The following is a 15,201-nucleotide window of genomic DNA, read 5'->3' as shown; positions in this document are numbered from 1 at the left end:
GCTGGGAATGGCCTGACCACAGCCTCCACACACACACACACACACACAAAGTAAGTCTGTGTGCATTTGGAAAGAGAGAGAGCATCTGTATGAGAAACTGAGAGCCTCTGTGTCAGGCATGATGAGTGTACAGCATTGTTTGTTTCTATGGTGAGTTTCTTATCAGTAGACAATAGGAGTGGTCTACAAGAGAAAGTGAGTCTACAGCAGATAACGGGTATATGATTCTTCTGCACACTCAGTTGACACAGTAGTGAAGGAGTGTGAGCTGAACTGAATGACATGTACTGTGGACTAACTGAGTCTTTTTCTGTCTATGTGCCTGCCCGACTCACAGACCGACCAACCATTCAACCAACTGACCAATATACATTYGCCTATGTATGCATATATATAATCTTTTATTATATATATTTTTTTAATTGGCTCTATATTCCAGAATTTTTTATTGAAAATTACATGTTTGAGGTGACAGTACAGAGTGTCACATTTTATTTGAGGTTATTTTCATACATATCTGTCTAGTCCCCCCATTTCAAGGTGTCATAAGTATTTGGATAAATTCACTTACAGTACGGGAGGGACTGGATCTATAAAGTGCTTTAATTTCTAAACGGTAAAACAGATATTTATGAAAAAAAACTCTAATAAAAGGTGACATTCTGTACTGTCACCTCAAACATCTCATCTTGAATGCAAAATCCTGAAGTACATACTGTAAGAAAAAAAAGCTATCTAGAACGTAAAGGGGTTCTTCGGCTGTCCCCATAGGAGAACCCTTTGAAGAACCCTTTTTGGCTCCAGGTAGAACCCTTTTGGGTTCTACATTGAACCCAAAAGGGTTCTAACTGAAACCAAAAATGGTTCTACCTGAAACCAAAAAAAGGTTATCCTATGGGGACAGCCAAAGAACCTTTTTGGAACGTGTGTAGAGAGACATTTCAAGACATTCCAAGCAAGTTTCATCACCGTCCCCTCACCTTGAGGCATGCTGATCTTCTCTCCGTTCTTGCTGCCCTTCAACTTGTGCTTCTTGAAGGTTCCCTTCCTCTTCTTGACGTTGGGCTTCTCCTGGTTGTTCATGTGCAGGATGAGGAGACTGAGCTCCCTCTCAAACACATCCTGTTCCCACTGGGCCAGCTGCTGCTCCCTCTGCCTCAGGAACTCCTCGTGAGACTTCTGCTCCACCGCCGCGCGCTTCAGCTCCTCCTCGCGACAACGCAGCTCCTGGAGTTATTACTGGTTATTATTGTTTTACTACACACACGCACAAACACCATTACAAAATGTTCTGTGCACATGCATAAACATGCACTCATAGTCCAACATACATATCCATCACAAATGCACCCTCCGAACACACAAAATAATCATCATCCAATCCTACTCTCCCAGCCTCTCTTTAATAGAAAAGACAGCTGGCTCTGTCTCCCTCACCTTCTCCTTGGCTCTGAGCTCATCAAACATGTCCTGGATCTCCAGTTTCCAGTCCTCCTGTAGGGAATGAAAGGAGTCCTGAGGCATCTCCTCCACCACCTGCCTCTCAAGAGCAGTTAGCTGAACCAAGATGGAGGCAAAGTTGGGCCTGAGGTGTGGGTCCTGATCCCAGCACTCTGACAAGGCAGAAACACTCAGTTGAGATACATTATAAAAACATGCAAATGACAGTTGCTCCACTACCAAAGTATAATCATGGGATATTTATCTATAAGTGCAGGATTGCATTCAGGTCATGACACAATTCAAGCACAAACAACTCTCCAACTATTACAGTTGTATTTTAGCTGAATTTTGGCCAGGCATTGTCAAGGCTGATACCATGACAATAATTAGGAGTGACTTTTCTTTTGTGCTTTTATCCAACATAACCGCCACCAACACAACTGGCACAGCAAATCAACAACAACAATATCCTTCAGAAGATATATGAACAGCAGCCAAAATACATTACACAACATAACCAGCTGCTCAGAGTGTTCTTCCTGTATGTGACCAAATTTAACATTTTATGGAACATTTCATATTTCTCCTCCAGGTTTGAGGAAATGGAGAAAGAGAGCATTATGGTAACACCAAATTCAACACACAAGTATGCGCACGAGCACGCACACACACACAGGACTCTTACCTGCCAAGAGCTGGGCGAAGGGTTCTGGGCAGGTGGAGGGGATGGGGAGGGTGAGTTTGTTAACGGCCACTCCGTAGGCCACTGCCAGACCATCTATCCCTCTGTAGGGAACCTCCCCTGTCAGCAACTCCCACAATACAACACCGTAGCTGGGGAGGAGAGAGGGAGAGCATTCAATGAAAAGTTAGTTACCGTCTCCGGTATTAGCACACCTGATTCAATTAGTCAACTAATCATGAAGCCATTGATTGACAAGTTGAATCAGGTGTGCCAGTGTTGGAAGAAATATGTGAAATGACTGGGGCACCTCAAGGAGGGGTTTGTTTTATGTATGTATAGCATCACACACTGTACAGAGCATGTAAATTATATCAACAGCTGAAGTGGAGGGAAGGTAACTATGCAATATATTATTATTATTTATGTATTTATTTATTTGTAATAAATATGCCGCTCATGGAAGTGCACTATGAATCTATAAAACATCATGCATAAAGACAAATAGGGTAGAAAGACACTTTTTTACAACAAACAACAAAATTATGATAAAGCTGTTTCCATATATATATATATACACTGCTCAAAAAAATAAAGGGAACACTTAAACAACACAATGTAACTCCAAGTCAATCACACTTCTGTGAAATCAAACTGTACACTTAGGAAGCAACACTGATTGACAATAAATTTCACATGCTGTTGTGCAAATGGAAGACAAAAGGTGGAAATTATAGGGAATTAGCCAACACCCCAAAAAGGAGTGATTCTCAGGTGGTGAGCCACAGACGCACGTTTTCAGTCCTATGCCTTCCTGGCTGATGTTTTGGTCACTTCTTGAATGCTGGCGGGCTCTCACTCTACGTGGTAGCATGAGACGGAGTGTTCTACAACACCACAAAGTGGCTCAGGTAGTGCCAGCTCATCCGATGGCAATCATCAATGCAGCTGTGGCAAGAAGGTTTGGCTGTGTCTAGTCAGTCGTAGTGTCCAGAGGCATGGGGCGCTACCAGGAGACAGGCCAGTACATCAGGAGACTGGAGGAGGCCGTAGTGGAGGGCAACAACCCAGCAGCAGGACCGCTACCTCCGCCTTGAGCAGGAGGAGCACTGCCAGAGTCCTCAAAATGACTCCAGCAGGCCACAAAGTGGCATGTGTCCACATAATGGTCTCCACAAGGCTCTGAGGATCTCATCTCGGTACATAATGGCAGTCAGGCTACCTCTGGCGAGCACATGGAGGGCTGTGCGGCCCACAAAGAAATGCCACCCCACACCATGACTGACCCACCGCCAAACCGGTCATGCTGGAGGATGGTGCAGGCAGCAGAACGTTCTCCACGCGCGTCTCCAGACTCTGTCACGCTCTGTCACGTGTGCTCATGTGCTCAGTGTGAACCTGTCTCATCTGTGAAGAGCACAGGCACCAGTGGCGAATTGCCAATCTTGGTGTTCTCTGGCAAATGCCAAACATCCTGCACGGTGTTGGGCTGTAAGCACAACCCCACCTGTGGACGTCGGGCCCTCATACCACCCTCATGGAGTCTGTTTCTGACCATTTGAACAGACACATGCACATTTGTGGCCTGCTGGAGGTCATTTTGCAGGGCTCTGGCAGTGCCCCTCCTTGCACAAAGACGGAGGTAGCGGTCCTGCTGCTGGTTGTTGCCCTCCTACGGCCTCCTCCACGTCTCCTGATATACTGGCCTGTTTTCTGGTAGCGCCTCCATGCTCTGGACACTACGCTGACAGACACAGCAAACCTTTCTTGCCACAGCTCGCATTGATGTGCCATCCTGGATGAGCTGCACTACCTGAGCCACTTGTGTGGGTTGTAGACTCCGTCTCATGCTACCACTAGAGTGAAAGCACCGCCAGCATTCAAAAGTGACCAAAACATCAGCCAGGAAGCATAGGAACTGAGAAGTGGTCTGTGGTCACCACCTGCAGAACCAGTCCTTTATTGGGGGTGTCTTGCTAATTGCCTATAATTTCCACCTTTTGTCTATTCCATTTGCACAACAGCATGTGAAATTTATTGTCAATCAGTGTTGCTTCCTAAGTGGACAGTTTGATTTCACAGAAGTGTGATTGACTTGGAGTTACATTGTGTTGTTTAAGTGTTCCCTTTATTTTTTTGAGCAGTGTATATATATTAGGGAAACAGCTCTATCATATTTTTTAGTATATATATATATATATATGACACACACACACGGGACGTTACCGATTCTCAGAGTGGCAAAGTGCTTGGATCTCCCACAATGTCAATTACATCCATTCAATCAACACACAAACTCATCTAAAAAGGCCGGTAGGCAGCCTGCAAGTGGGGCGTGTAGCCTTCAGCGTTTTAATATAGTCCTTTAATAACACCATCCAACAGAGACTGTTCCACTCCTCTGTTTTTACCTCCTCATCTGAGATCTACAGCTTTATGATGAAGAAGTAGTAACAGAAAGCGTCCCAAATGGCACCCTATTCCCTAAATAGTGCACTACTTTCGACCACAGCCCTATGTGGAATAGGGAGCCAATTGGGATGCAGCCAGGGAGATGGATGATAAAGAATAGGGGGGGGTCAAGATTACCCCTTAATTTTCATAGCAGGTTCCACTACCCTCTCATTAAGATATGCAAAGTATCTGTTATGAAGGCAAACTGTTAGAAGCTTGTTTGGAAATAGTGACATGTCCAAGGAGAGTGTGAGAGAGATATGTGTGTGTGTTGATGTGCTATTTTGAATGTACATCCTGTGCTTGGCCACACACACACACACACCCTTCACAGATAAAAGGGCTGCGGTCAGGTCTGCAGTGTGGCCTTCCACCCTCCTCTCTCCGTACTTGTGGACAATAGGACAGTGTGCACAACACGTCTCACACAAAGCAGGCTATGAAGTGCTGCTGCTACTGCTATCACGTGGCTGTGTCCCTCCTGCAACATATCCCTCTATTCTATCACTGCTGCTATCACGTGGCTGTTGACCCTCCTGCAACATATCACTACTGCTATCACGTGGGCTGTTGACCCTCCTGCAACATATCCCTCTATTCTATCACTGCTGCTATCACGTGGCTGTTGACCTCCTGCAACATATCACTACTGCTATCACGTGGCTGTTGACCCTCCTGCAACATATCCCTCTATTCTATCACTGCTGCTATCACGTGGCTGTTGACCCTCCTGCAACATATCCACTGCTGCTATCACGTGGCTGTTGACCTCCCTGCAACATATCCCTCTATTCTATCACTGCTGCTATCACGTGGCTGTTGACCCTCCTGCAACATATCACTGCTGCTATCACGTGGCTGTTGACCCTCCTGCAACATATCCTCTATTCTATCACTGCTGCTATCACGTGGCTGTTGCCCTCCTGCAACATATCCCTCTATTCTATCACTGCTGCTATCACGTGGCTGTTGACCCTCCTGCAACATATCCCTCTATTCTATCACTGCTGCTATCACGGGGCTGTTGACCCTCCTGCAACATATCTATCACTGCTGCTATCACGTGGCTGTTGACCCTCCTGCAACATATCCCTCTATTCTCACTGCTGCTATCACAGTGGCTGTTGACCCTCCTGCAACATATCCTCTATTCTATCACTGCTGCTATCACAAGGCCGTGACACTCCTGCCAACATATCCCTCTATTGTATCACTGCTGCTATCACGTGGCTGTGTCCCTCCTGCAACATATCCCTCTATTGTATCACTGCTGCTATCACGTGGCTGTGTCCCTCCTGCAACATATCCCTCTATTGTATCACTGCTGCTATCACATGGCTGTTTACCCTCCTGCAACATATCCCCTATTCTATCACTGCTGCTATCACATGGCTGTTGACCCTCCTGCAACATATCCCTCTATTCTATCACTGCTGCTATCACGTGGCTGTTGACCCTCCTGCAACATATCACTGCTGCTATCACGTGGCTGTTGACCCTCCTGCAACATATCCCTCTATTCTATCACTGCTGCTATCACGTGGCTGTTGACCCTCCTGCAACAAATCCATCTATTCTATCACTGCTGCTATCACATGGCTGTACCCTCCTGCAACATATTCCTCTATTCCATCACAGTCAGAGAAGGTGGAGGATAAGTTCCTACACACACAACAGTAATGGCCCTTAAATATTCTTGTAATTTATCTGTATTGTAATTTAACTCTTATTGTAGCAGGGAAGATCTCATATCTCGTCATCATACACACAGTTTTGTAACGGTAGAGGTATGTAGCTATTTACTGCTGGATATTGCTTCCGCACTGATCTACCACACACACACAATCTTACCTCCAGACGTCACTGCCCTTGGAAAAGGTGGAGGACTTGATGACCTCCGGTGCCATCCAGGCGTAGGTGCCCGCTGTGCTCATCTTGGTGGTCTTGTGCCACTCCCGTGCCAGGCCAAAGTCTGTGATCTTCAGAGTTATCCCTTCCATACAATCATTCTCCATAGGCTGGGCCAGGAGGACTGGGAGAGAGAAAGAAAAGAAAGACGTTTTTATTCTCCTTTACATTTTAGACATGTAACAGATGATCTTTGCCAGAGCGACTCAAGGGGAAAGGTCAGTTGTCTTACTGAATGTATTCAACTGAAATGTGTCTTCTGCATTTAACCCAACCTCTCTGAATCAGAGAGGTGCGGGGGTGCTGCCTTAATCAACATCAACGTCATCGGTGCCTGGGGAACAGTGGGTTAACTGCCTTGCTCAGGGGCAGAACGACAGATTTTGACCTTGTCGGCTCGGGGATTCGATCCAGCCTTCCGGATACTGGCCCAACGGTCTAACCACTAAGATACCTGCCGCCCCTTACAGTTAGAGAATTCAAGTTAATGTAGGCACAACAACCACATATCACAGTCATAGTAAAGTAAAAACTTTCCTTAATAAAGCAGCTATCAGGAAAATGACAGTAAGAAAAGAGAAGTGAAGCCTGAATAATATTTACACTAGGGCAATCCCCTACAACAAAAAAATCTTTGTCAACCGAAAGTCGTCTGTTCTTTCGACAAATTGATTGGTCAAAAAAGTGTATTTTTCCATATATAGACACACTATGTGTTTGAATAAAATCAACTATATGGTTTAAGCTTACGGTTTGATGAAATAAGACAAATGCCTCAAGAGGGTGCCAGAGATCTAGATAACCAGAAGAAAAAAACCTGACCCAACTATTCTCCTCCCGCTCCTGCTGGCTTTCCAGATTCTGACATTCCTCTCCTGAAGTTGCCGGTAACAGGCTACACGAGGAGAAGGCAACCTTTCTCATATTGAATACCAATCTACCGATCTGCATGCCAGTTATGGTTTTCATATGCACATTTTCGCGAAACAGTTTAATTTTATTTATAATATATCATATCTCAAAATCATTGTCATTTGGTTAATCAACATTCTATCCAAATCTAAATTAAAATGATACAAACCTAAAAAGTTACTTCTATTGCCATTGCCAACTATGTAAAAATAGCCTATATAAAAGCCAACAAATAAAAACATTGCAGCCTGCAGGTAGAAAATATGCTGATAAAAATAAATATCCTATCAATCATATTGGCTACACATGGCCTGTCTGCAACAAACTTCAAACATTGTATCAACTTTTAACTTGGGTCTGGCCCGAAGCTTGCCTAGCRRACTTGCAACATTTTATAAAATATTCTGGGCCCTCAGAGTTTCCAGTGCCAGTGAGCACATGACAGACACAGCTGGAGGCTATTTGCACAAGGGATAAGAAGCAGTGCTTGACTTGGGCAAGAGCTCACTGGAGCTGAGTACCTGCACCTCACATCTTCTACTGCTTGAGCTCCTGTTCCTCTTATAGAATAATGAGTTTTACTTTATGACGTTTCCACTGGATCAGAGCATGACATTTTTCCCTTTACGTGGAGTGGTTATGGAATGGGAGAGAGCTGGAAAGATTGTTAAAATACATTGAGGAACTATTGTTATTCTCAATGGATGTAAAAACAGACTTTGTTTGCTTGCTGTTTGAGGTGAAGAAAACTTTACTTTGAGAAGCTCCACAGGTCATTAGTGGTGGTGTGTTAAGCCAATCAGAAATACTATCAGATCCCCAGGTAGCCTATAGGCCTATTTCTATGCGTGCGCGTTCTTACTCAACATTGACAGGAGCGCTCCAAACAAATGACAATGACTAAATTGACAAAACTCGTAAATGGAATGAAATAAACCAAAACTTGTTTCTCACAAGTATGGCATAGGTTGTGCACTCTGCAAACAACGTGTCCATTCCGACAAGGAGAACAGGAAGACTGGAATAATAATATTGAATGCATTAAAATAAATTACCGTAACCAAAGTAACAAACATTGTAGGTTAGAATGTAAATGTACTCCAAGTGATATACTGTACAGTGCATTCGGAAAGTATTCAGATCCCTTTTTAAAGCCTTATTCTAAAATGGATTAAATAAACAAAAATCCTCAAATCTACACACAATATCCCATAATGACAAAGCAAAAAGTTTAGAAATGCTTGCAAATGTATTAAAAATAAAATGCAGAAATACCTTATTTACGTAAGTATTCAGACCCTTTGCTATGAGTCACGAAATTTAGCTCAGGTGCATCCTGCTTCCATTGATCATCCTTGAGATGTTTCTACAACTTGATTGGAGTCCACCTGGGGTAAATTCAATTGACTGGATATGATTTGGGAAGGCACACATCTGTCTATGTATATATATTGACAGTGCATGTCAGCACTAAAAACAATCCATGAGGTCGAAGGAATTGTCCTTGGAGCTCAGAGACAGGATTGTGTCGAGGCACAGATCTGGGGAAGGGTATCAGCGGCAGGGACTGTGAGTAGTCAGGATCGAGGGAATGATGAACGGCGCAAAGTACAGAGAGATCCTTGATGAAGTCCTGAACGCTCTGGAGCAGGTTCTCAAACTGGGGCGAAGGTTCACCTTCCAAAAAGACAATGACCATAAGCACACAGCCAAGACAACACAGGAGTGGCTTCAGGACAAATCTTTAAARCGTCCTTGAGTGGCCCAGCCAGAGCCCGGACTTGAACCCGATCAAACATCTTTGGAGAGACCTGAAAATAGCTATGCAGCGCCACTCCCCATCCAATCTGGCAGAGCTTGAGAGGATCTGCAGAGAAGAATGGGAGAAACTCCCCAAATACAGGTGTGCCAAGCTTGTAGAGTCATACCCAAGAAGACTTGAGACTAATCGCTGCCAAAGGTGCTTCAACAAAGTACTGAGTAAAGGGTTTGAATTCTCATGCAAATGTGATTTATTTTATTTATAAAAACCTGTTTTGGGGGCATTTTTTAAATCCATTTCAGATTAAGGCTGTAATGTAACATAATGTGGAAAAAGTCAAGGGGTTTGAATACTTTCCGAATGCACGGTATGTAATGGGGAATTGATATACACTAACAATCCAACGCAAACAATTCACACAATGAAGTTATGTAACAATAAATGTGCACAAATTGGCGGGAGAGCGCATTCTGGAGAGGGATGTGCATTGTGCATCTGGGCGCATGGTCAATCCAAAGTCTGCATTGGCCATGCAGCATTTATGGTGATACGTCAGGGCATTCATACTTCTTGCACTTCGCAGAGAAGTGCAGCGCTGTTGTCAAGGAAGTGAGTTTGTGTTTCACAGGATGTCAATGCGGAGCTATACAGAGCCCTCTGCATTGTTACAACATTTGGGAGGCGCATGGCGATGCGGTACAGAGCTCGATTTGGCCTCTGCATGCCTCTGGAGGCGCCGACCACATTTTCGGATCAAGCATTAATGGGCTTTTAGTCTAGACCTCCGTCATGGATTAGTTCACCGAGATGTGCGCAAATCTTGTTCATATATTTGTTACTGCTCAACTAAAACAATCTCGGTCGCCCAACAATCGTCCAGTCAACTATTTGGGGTCAGCCCTAATTTACACTGGTACTGGCTTCAAAGGAAGGTGGGAATGAAGAAAGGAAGAAAGATTTCCTCAACACTCTTATTAAACTATTAAATGCATTAAGTCATTATAATCCAATTAAATGCATCATTGCAAAAGGGGATTCAGCACTTTTCCTGCATAATTGAGAAACTTCCATGCAAGACGAGTCTTAAGCCACACACACACACTCTTCCCCTTTACTCTTTTAGATCAGTGAGGTCACACTTATAATACAAAGAACAAACCAACATTGTAGTTTTAGACTGCTAAGATATTATGGGCTCTATTTTATTGTATTTTATTATTTTACCCCCAATTTCGTGATATCCAATTATGATCTTGTCTCATTGATGCAACTCCCCAGCAGGCTCGGGAGAGGCGAAAGTCGAGTCATGAGTCCTCCGAAACATGACCCGCCAAACCACGTTCCTTAACAACGCTTGACCCACGTTCCTCCTGCCGCTTAACCCGGAAGCCAACTGCACCAATGTATCGGAGGAAACACCATTCAACTGACATCTGAAGTCAGCCTGCAGGCGCCCGGCTCGCTAGAGCGCGATGAGCCAAGAAAAGCCCCCCCCGACAAAACCCTCCCCTAACGTAGCTGGGCCAACTGTGCGCCACCCTATGGTTACGGCCGGTTGTGACACAGCGTGGGATCGAACCCAGGTCTGTAGTGACAGCCTTAGACCGCTGTGCCACTCGGGAAGCCCCATGGGCTATATTTTAACAACCCAACATTGTAGTTTTACACTGATATGATATTATGTGTCATGACTGGCCTGTTCGGGTCAGGTTACCGTGGATCACAGGGGGGGTTATGACACCTCTCAATGTTCATCTCAATGTGGAGGGCTGGAATGTATGGTGGGCCTATGGATAATCTACCTCAGAACGGTAACATGTAATAAATGGACTTCGGGACAATATATTTCATCAGCTGAAATGGTGGTAACAACGATAGATGGAATATGAAAATGATGGTTGTTTTTGCTATGTTATTAAAAGTTAAATGAGGACGTTATAAAGAAAACATTGTAACTTGAAGAGTTTTCATAATATGTACATGATGTTTACATACTGTGCGTTGTGCAGAAAATATCCAGATCAAAGATAATGTTTTTGTAAAGATGAACTGTGAATTTAGTTGTCTAAACTAGGTCAAAGTAAAATCCTGATACCTTGCCTCGTAACTAGACACATCCCAGAGAACGTATAATAGTCATAAAGACGGAAACGCCCCTTTCTACCCTGGGGTATAAAACATGAGTTCATTTACATATCACACTAAAACGGACCACAGCTGCAGCGTGATCTAAGATAGTCGCAACCCCACAAACGCAACACGAGGAAGAGGGCAAAGGAACCTCTAAACAATCAAGGCGACGGTTGATTACTGTATCTAAAAAAGGGGAATTCAAGAAGAACCAGACAGTTCTTCTCTTCAAATCATCGGTTGTCTACACGTCCCCCCTACCCAAGCTGGGAGCGTCGACACGGCTGATTAGCCTCCTCAGAAGTCCACTCTCACAAAACGATTGCGAGGGAACAGACCACTAAGAGAAAGGACTCTGACATCGTGTGGACAATCAGAGACTTTCACCCGGTAACGAAGAAGGTGCCGCCATCGGAGTAGAAGGTTGTCGGCTAAATCTCTTAAGAGGAACTTGGTCCACGAAGAGATACCCAATGGAGACCTTCAACAAGTAATTACATCATTATAATTCTGACCCATTAGAGCGGCAGTTCCGGGCAAGGTGTTAGGGCTAAACTAAGCATAGTTTACAAATGTATCCAAGTGTGCTTTTCTCTCGTGCTCCCTCTCAATCTTTCTAAATCCCCATCTTGTGTAACACGTGTTATATTGTGTTGGTCCGCTAGGGACCTGTTTCATTGTACTATGTTCTAATCAATAGCTTAGACTGTGTTTGTGTATATTATCATTTAGCTTGTTAGTAAATAAATAATCAACTCAATAGGTGTGGTACGGAATGATTTAGTGAGAGCCGGGTTTGTGCAGATTTACGAATTATGTGACGTTCAGGATGAGACTGTAAAGGAAATTAATTGATTGGTGGCTGCTGTAAAATCTATATTCTGATATTCTTTGAGTTAATTTGGGAAATGGAAACTCATTAAACAAACGTTTCCCATGGTGCCCCAGGTTACTGAGTTAATGATCAACTCATTAATTTAATCATGTAATTATAAACTAAGTTAATTATTCGATAAACAGCAGTCGTCACATTAATGATACAACGTTACGACATATGGCTCTATTTTAACAAACCTAATACAATGACATATTTAGGCGCAGGAGGAAACGCTACAGATTCAGGGGGTGAGTCAGAAATATTTGGCTATTTCCACTATCACAATAATCGGCACACTTGCTGGCGTTGCCGTGAAAGGGCTGTGTTTTTATGAATAAACAAGTTGTGGGTGTGTCGAGGTTTGGCCCCTCACTGGCCAATCAAAACGTGCTCCATGGCAAAATATGTGGTTGCTTCAGATTGAGTATTTACGGTATTTTATGTATTGCCTTGGAATCAACTCTAATTCCAATGTTAGTCCATTATAGTTTGTTAAATGGCTTACAGGAACTAAATAAAATGTAGGCTTTATATGTTAACTTGAACCCATTTGCAGTCCACATTGTTCTAAAGGAATTGTATGGCTTCAATACCATTCACACTGATATAGGGACTAGGCCGACTGTAAATAACACTATGGCTGAGCAAGGACATGCCGAACATTGTCAATAAGCAAGATTAAATTAATTATTGATAAGGCCAAAAAATAGAACAAATAATTCTAAACAAACCAACAACTTGTTTTAAATAGACTGTCACACTTACAGGCACCATCATTTCTCCCTGTGGGAATATAATATTAAAACAATGCAGACTATGATGGGTTTGATGCACATCCAAAACGGGACCTGCATGGTTAAAATATGCTATGCTCTCTCTGGTGTGGATATGCTCTCTCTGGTGTGGATATGCTCTCTCTGGTGTGGATATGCTCTCTCTGGTGTGGATATGCTCTCTCTGGTGTGGATATGYTCTCTCTSGYKTGGMWATGSKCTCTCTGGWGTGGATATGCTCTCTCTGGTGTGGATATGCTCTCTCTGGTGTGAGATGAAGAGGTTGAAGCTCTGGAAATAAGCCAAACATGCGGTAGGATTTGACCGACCCCATGCCCTCCCCCTTCACTGAACAAATGGGCATCTTCAGGGTGAATGACAGGCACCCAACGTCCAGACAGAGAGAGTTGGCATTATGGAAGAATTTAACGTGTTATAGGGAAGTAAGCCTTGTGCTATTTCCAGACACTTTCAGTTTATTTCAGAGTATAAGTGCATGTTTTCTTTGTGTCTCTCTCTCTGTTTCACCCACAAACACACTCTGGGTCCCTCCCTCTGTAGACATCTGCCTGGCAGCCCAGCGGGCGTGCCTTGTTTGACGTCACAAAGGAATGCATCACAAGAGTCTGGGGTGGGGGTATCGTGAAAAGGCTCAGCTCTCACAATGAACAGTAACCTTTGCACCCTCACACAGTGCTCGCTCTGGCGCGCACACACACACACTTCAACTACTAGAAAGATGGAGAGAACAGCGGAACACACAGGCGTATGCACATGGGAACAACACACGCAGTGTCACACACAGCGTCAAATAAACATGCATATTGTAAACACAGAAATAGATACCTTAGGAGGACTATCTAAAAACTGAGCATAGACACAGTTGAGAGCCGATGGCATTAAATTGTGTGATGAGAACCAGACAAATGCCCTCCGTCCCGCTTGGCCTCTATTTTGTCTTTCCAAGAATCATACCATTTTTCTCATTTATGTGCGTCAGACTTCCTCTCATTCAGAGGATTTACAGTAAAACCATTGTCTTAGAATCGTAGGTTATCAGGTAACTAGAGAAAAACAAACCAAATGGGGTAGATATGAGACATTAGACAGGACACTTTAGACAGGAGAATTTTCTTTGTCAACGTTGTTAGCTGCATGATGAGTCCTTGTCTTGGAAAAAAGGCCTTGTAAGCAAAACGTAAACAACAATAAAACGAGTCTCCATTCCATCCATCAAATGTCGCTATTTTATTGTATTTTTTTATTTAACCTTTATTTAACTAGGCAAGTCAGTTAAGAACTAATTCTTATTTATAATGACGGCCTACCCCGGATAACACTGTGCCAATTGTACGCAGCCCTATGGGACTCCGGATGTGATACAGCCTGGAATCGAACCAGGGTCTGTAGTGATTCCTCTATCACTGAGATGCAGTGCCTTAGACCGCTGCACCACTCAGGAGCCCGTGTTGTGCACATTTCAAAACAAGGGCTGCATCCCAATTGCCAGCCTATTCCCTACATAATGTACTAGTTTTGACCAGTAGCCCTATGGGCCCTGGGCGCAAGTAGGGCTGGGAATTAGCAGGGACCTCACGATACAATATTATCACAATACTTAGGTGCCGATACAATGGAAAGATGCGTTTTGTACACTCAGTGTATGTCTGGTGCAGAGAGACAAGAGAAAGCATGAGAAAGTATGAGAAAACAAGAACTCATCTTCAGGAAGTGACGCCAATAAGACCAATCGGCTCTGGCCCTTCCTCAAAACAGAGGACCTATTTCACCATTGCGCTTCATCGTGCACATTAAGACAAATCCTATTATTAGAAACTGGGGTTAACAGGGGTCAGGTTGCTCTCATGATTGATACAGCCAGAGAGGACTGTGGGATATTTGGGTGAATGACAAATCGGTTGCTCCAATGAGAGAAGGTTGATTGTTATCGACCAATAGGACACCCAGAGGTGTCTGCCAGGGTCGTGACTTTCAGTAACTGAAAGAAAACTGTTAAGATGTACAGACGCACGTGCACAGTCACACACACACAGACAAAGCCTTTTAGCAATGTCAGCATGCTCAATAGTCTTCCTCCACTGCCTGTGATGAGGCAGAGTGCAGCCTTAATTCAGACCCTCTTCGGCCCAACGCACCACGTGACCATGGCGTTCTCCACTCAATATCATTGGCTGCTACAACAATAACCAGTGAACTGTGTGACCACTGACTTCTATAGCATGACATATCTCAGGGTTCA

General features: G+C 43.9%; 1 protein-coding gene across 2 annotated transcripts in view; it reads right to left on the bottom strand.

Moving 5' to 3' along the window:
- Positions 1-15,201, bottom strand: part of LOC111955112 (mitogen-activated protein kinase kinase kinase 11) — a 46,578-nt gene that overhangs the window by 15,126 nt on the left and 16,251 nt on the right. For both annotated transcript variants that reach the window (XM_023975202.2, XM_023975211.2), the window contains exons 2-5: positions 6,431-6,611; positions 2,129-2,277; positions 1,438-1,613; positions 981-1,227 (exon numbers count right to left, since the gene is read on the bottom strand). In XM_023975202.2, the coding sequence (XP_023830970.1) occupies positions 981-1,227; positions 1,438-1,613; positions 2,129-2,277; positions 6,431-6,611 (753 nt within the window). The remainder of the gene's footprint in view (positions 1-980; positions 1,228-1,437; positions 1,614-2,128; positions 2,278-6,430; positions 6,612-15,201) is intronic.

Source organism: Salvelinus sp. IW2-2015, linkage group LG3, assembly GCF_002910315.2.
Source record: "Salvelinus sp. IW2-2015 linkage group LG3, ASM291031v2, whole genome shotgun sequence".
Lineage (NCBI taxonomy): Eukaryota > Metazoa > Chordata > Actinopteri > Salmoniformes > Salmonidae > Salvelinus > Salvelinus sp. IW2-2015.
Note: the sequence above shows the minus strand (reverse complement) of the source record. Positions and strands in the feature narration are given on the sequence as shown.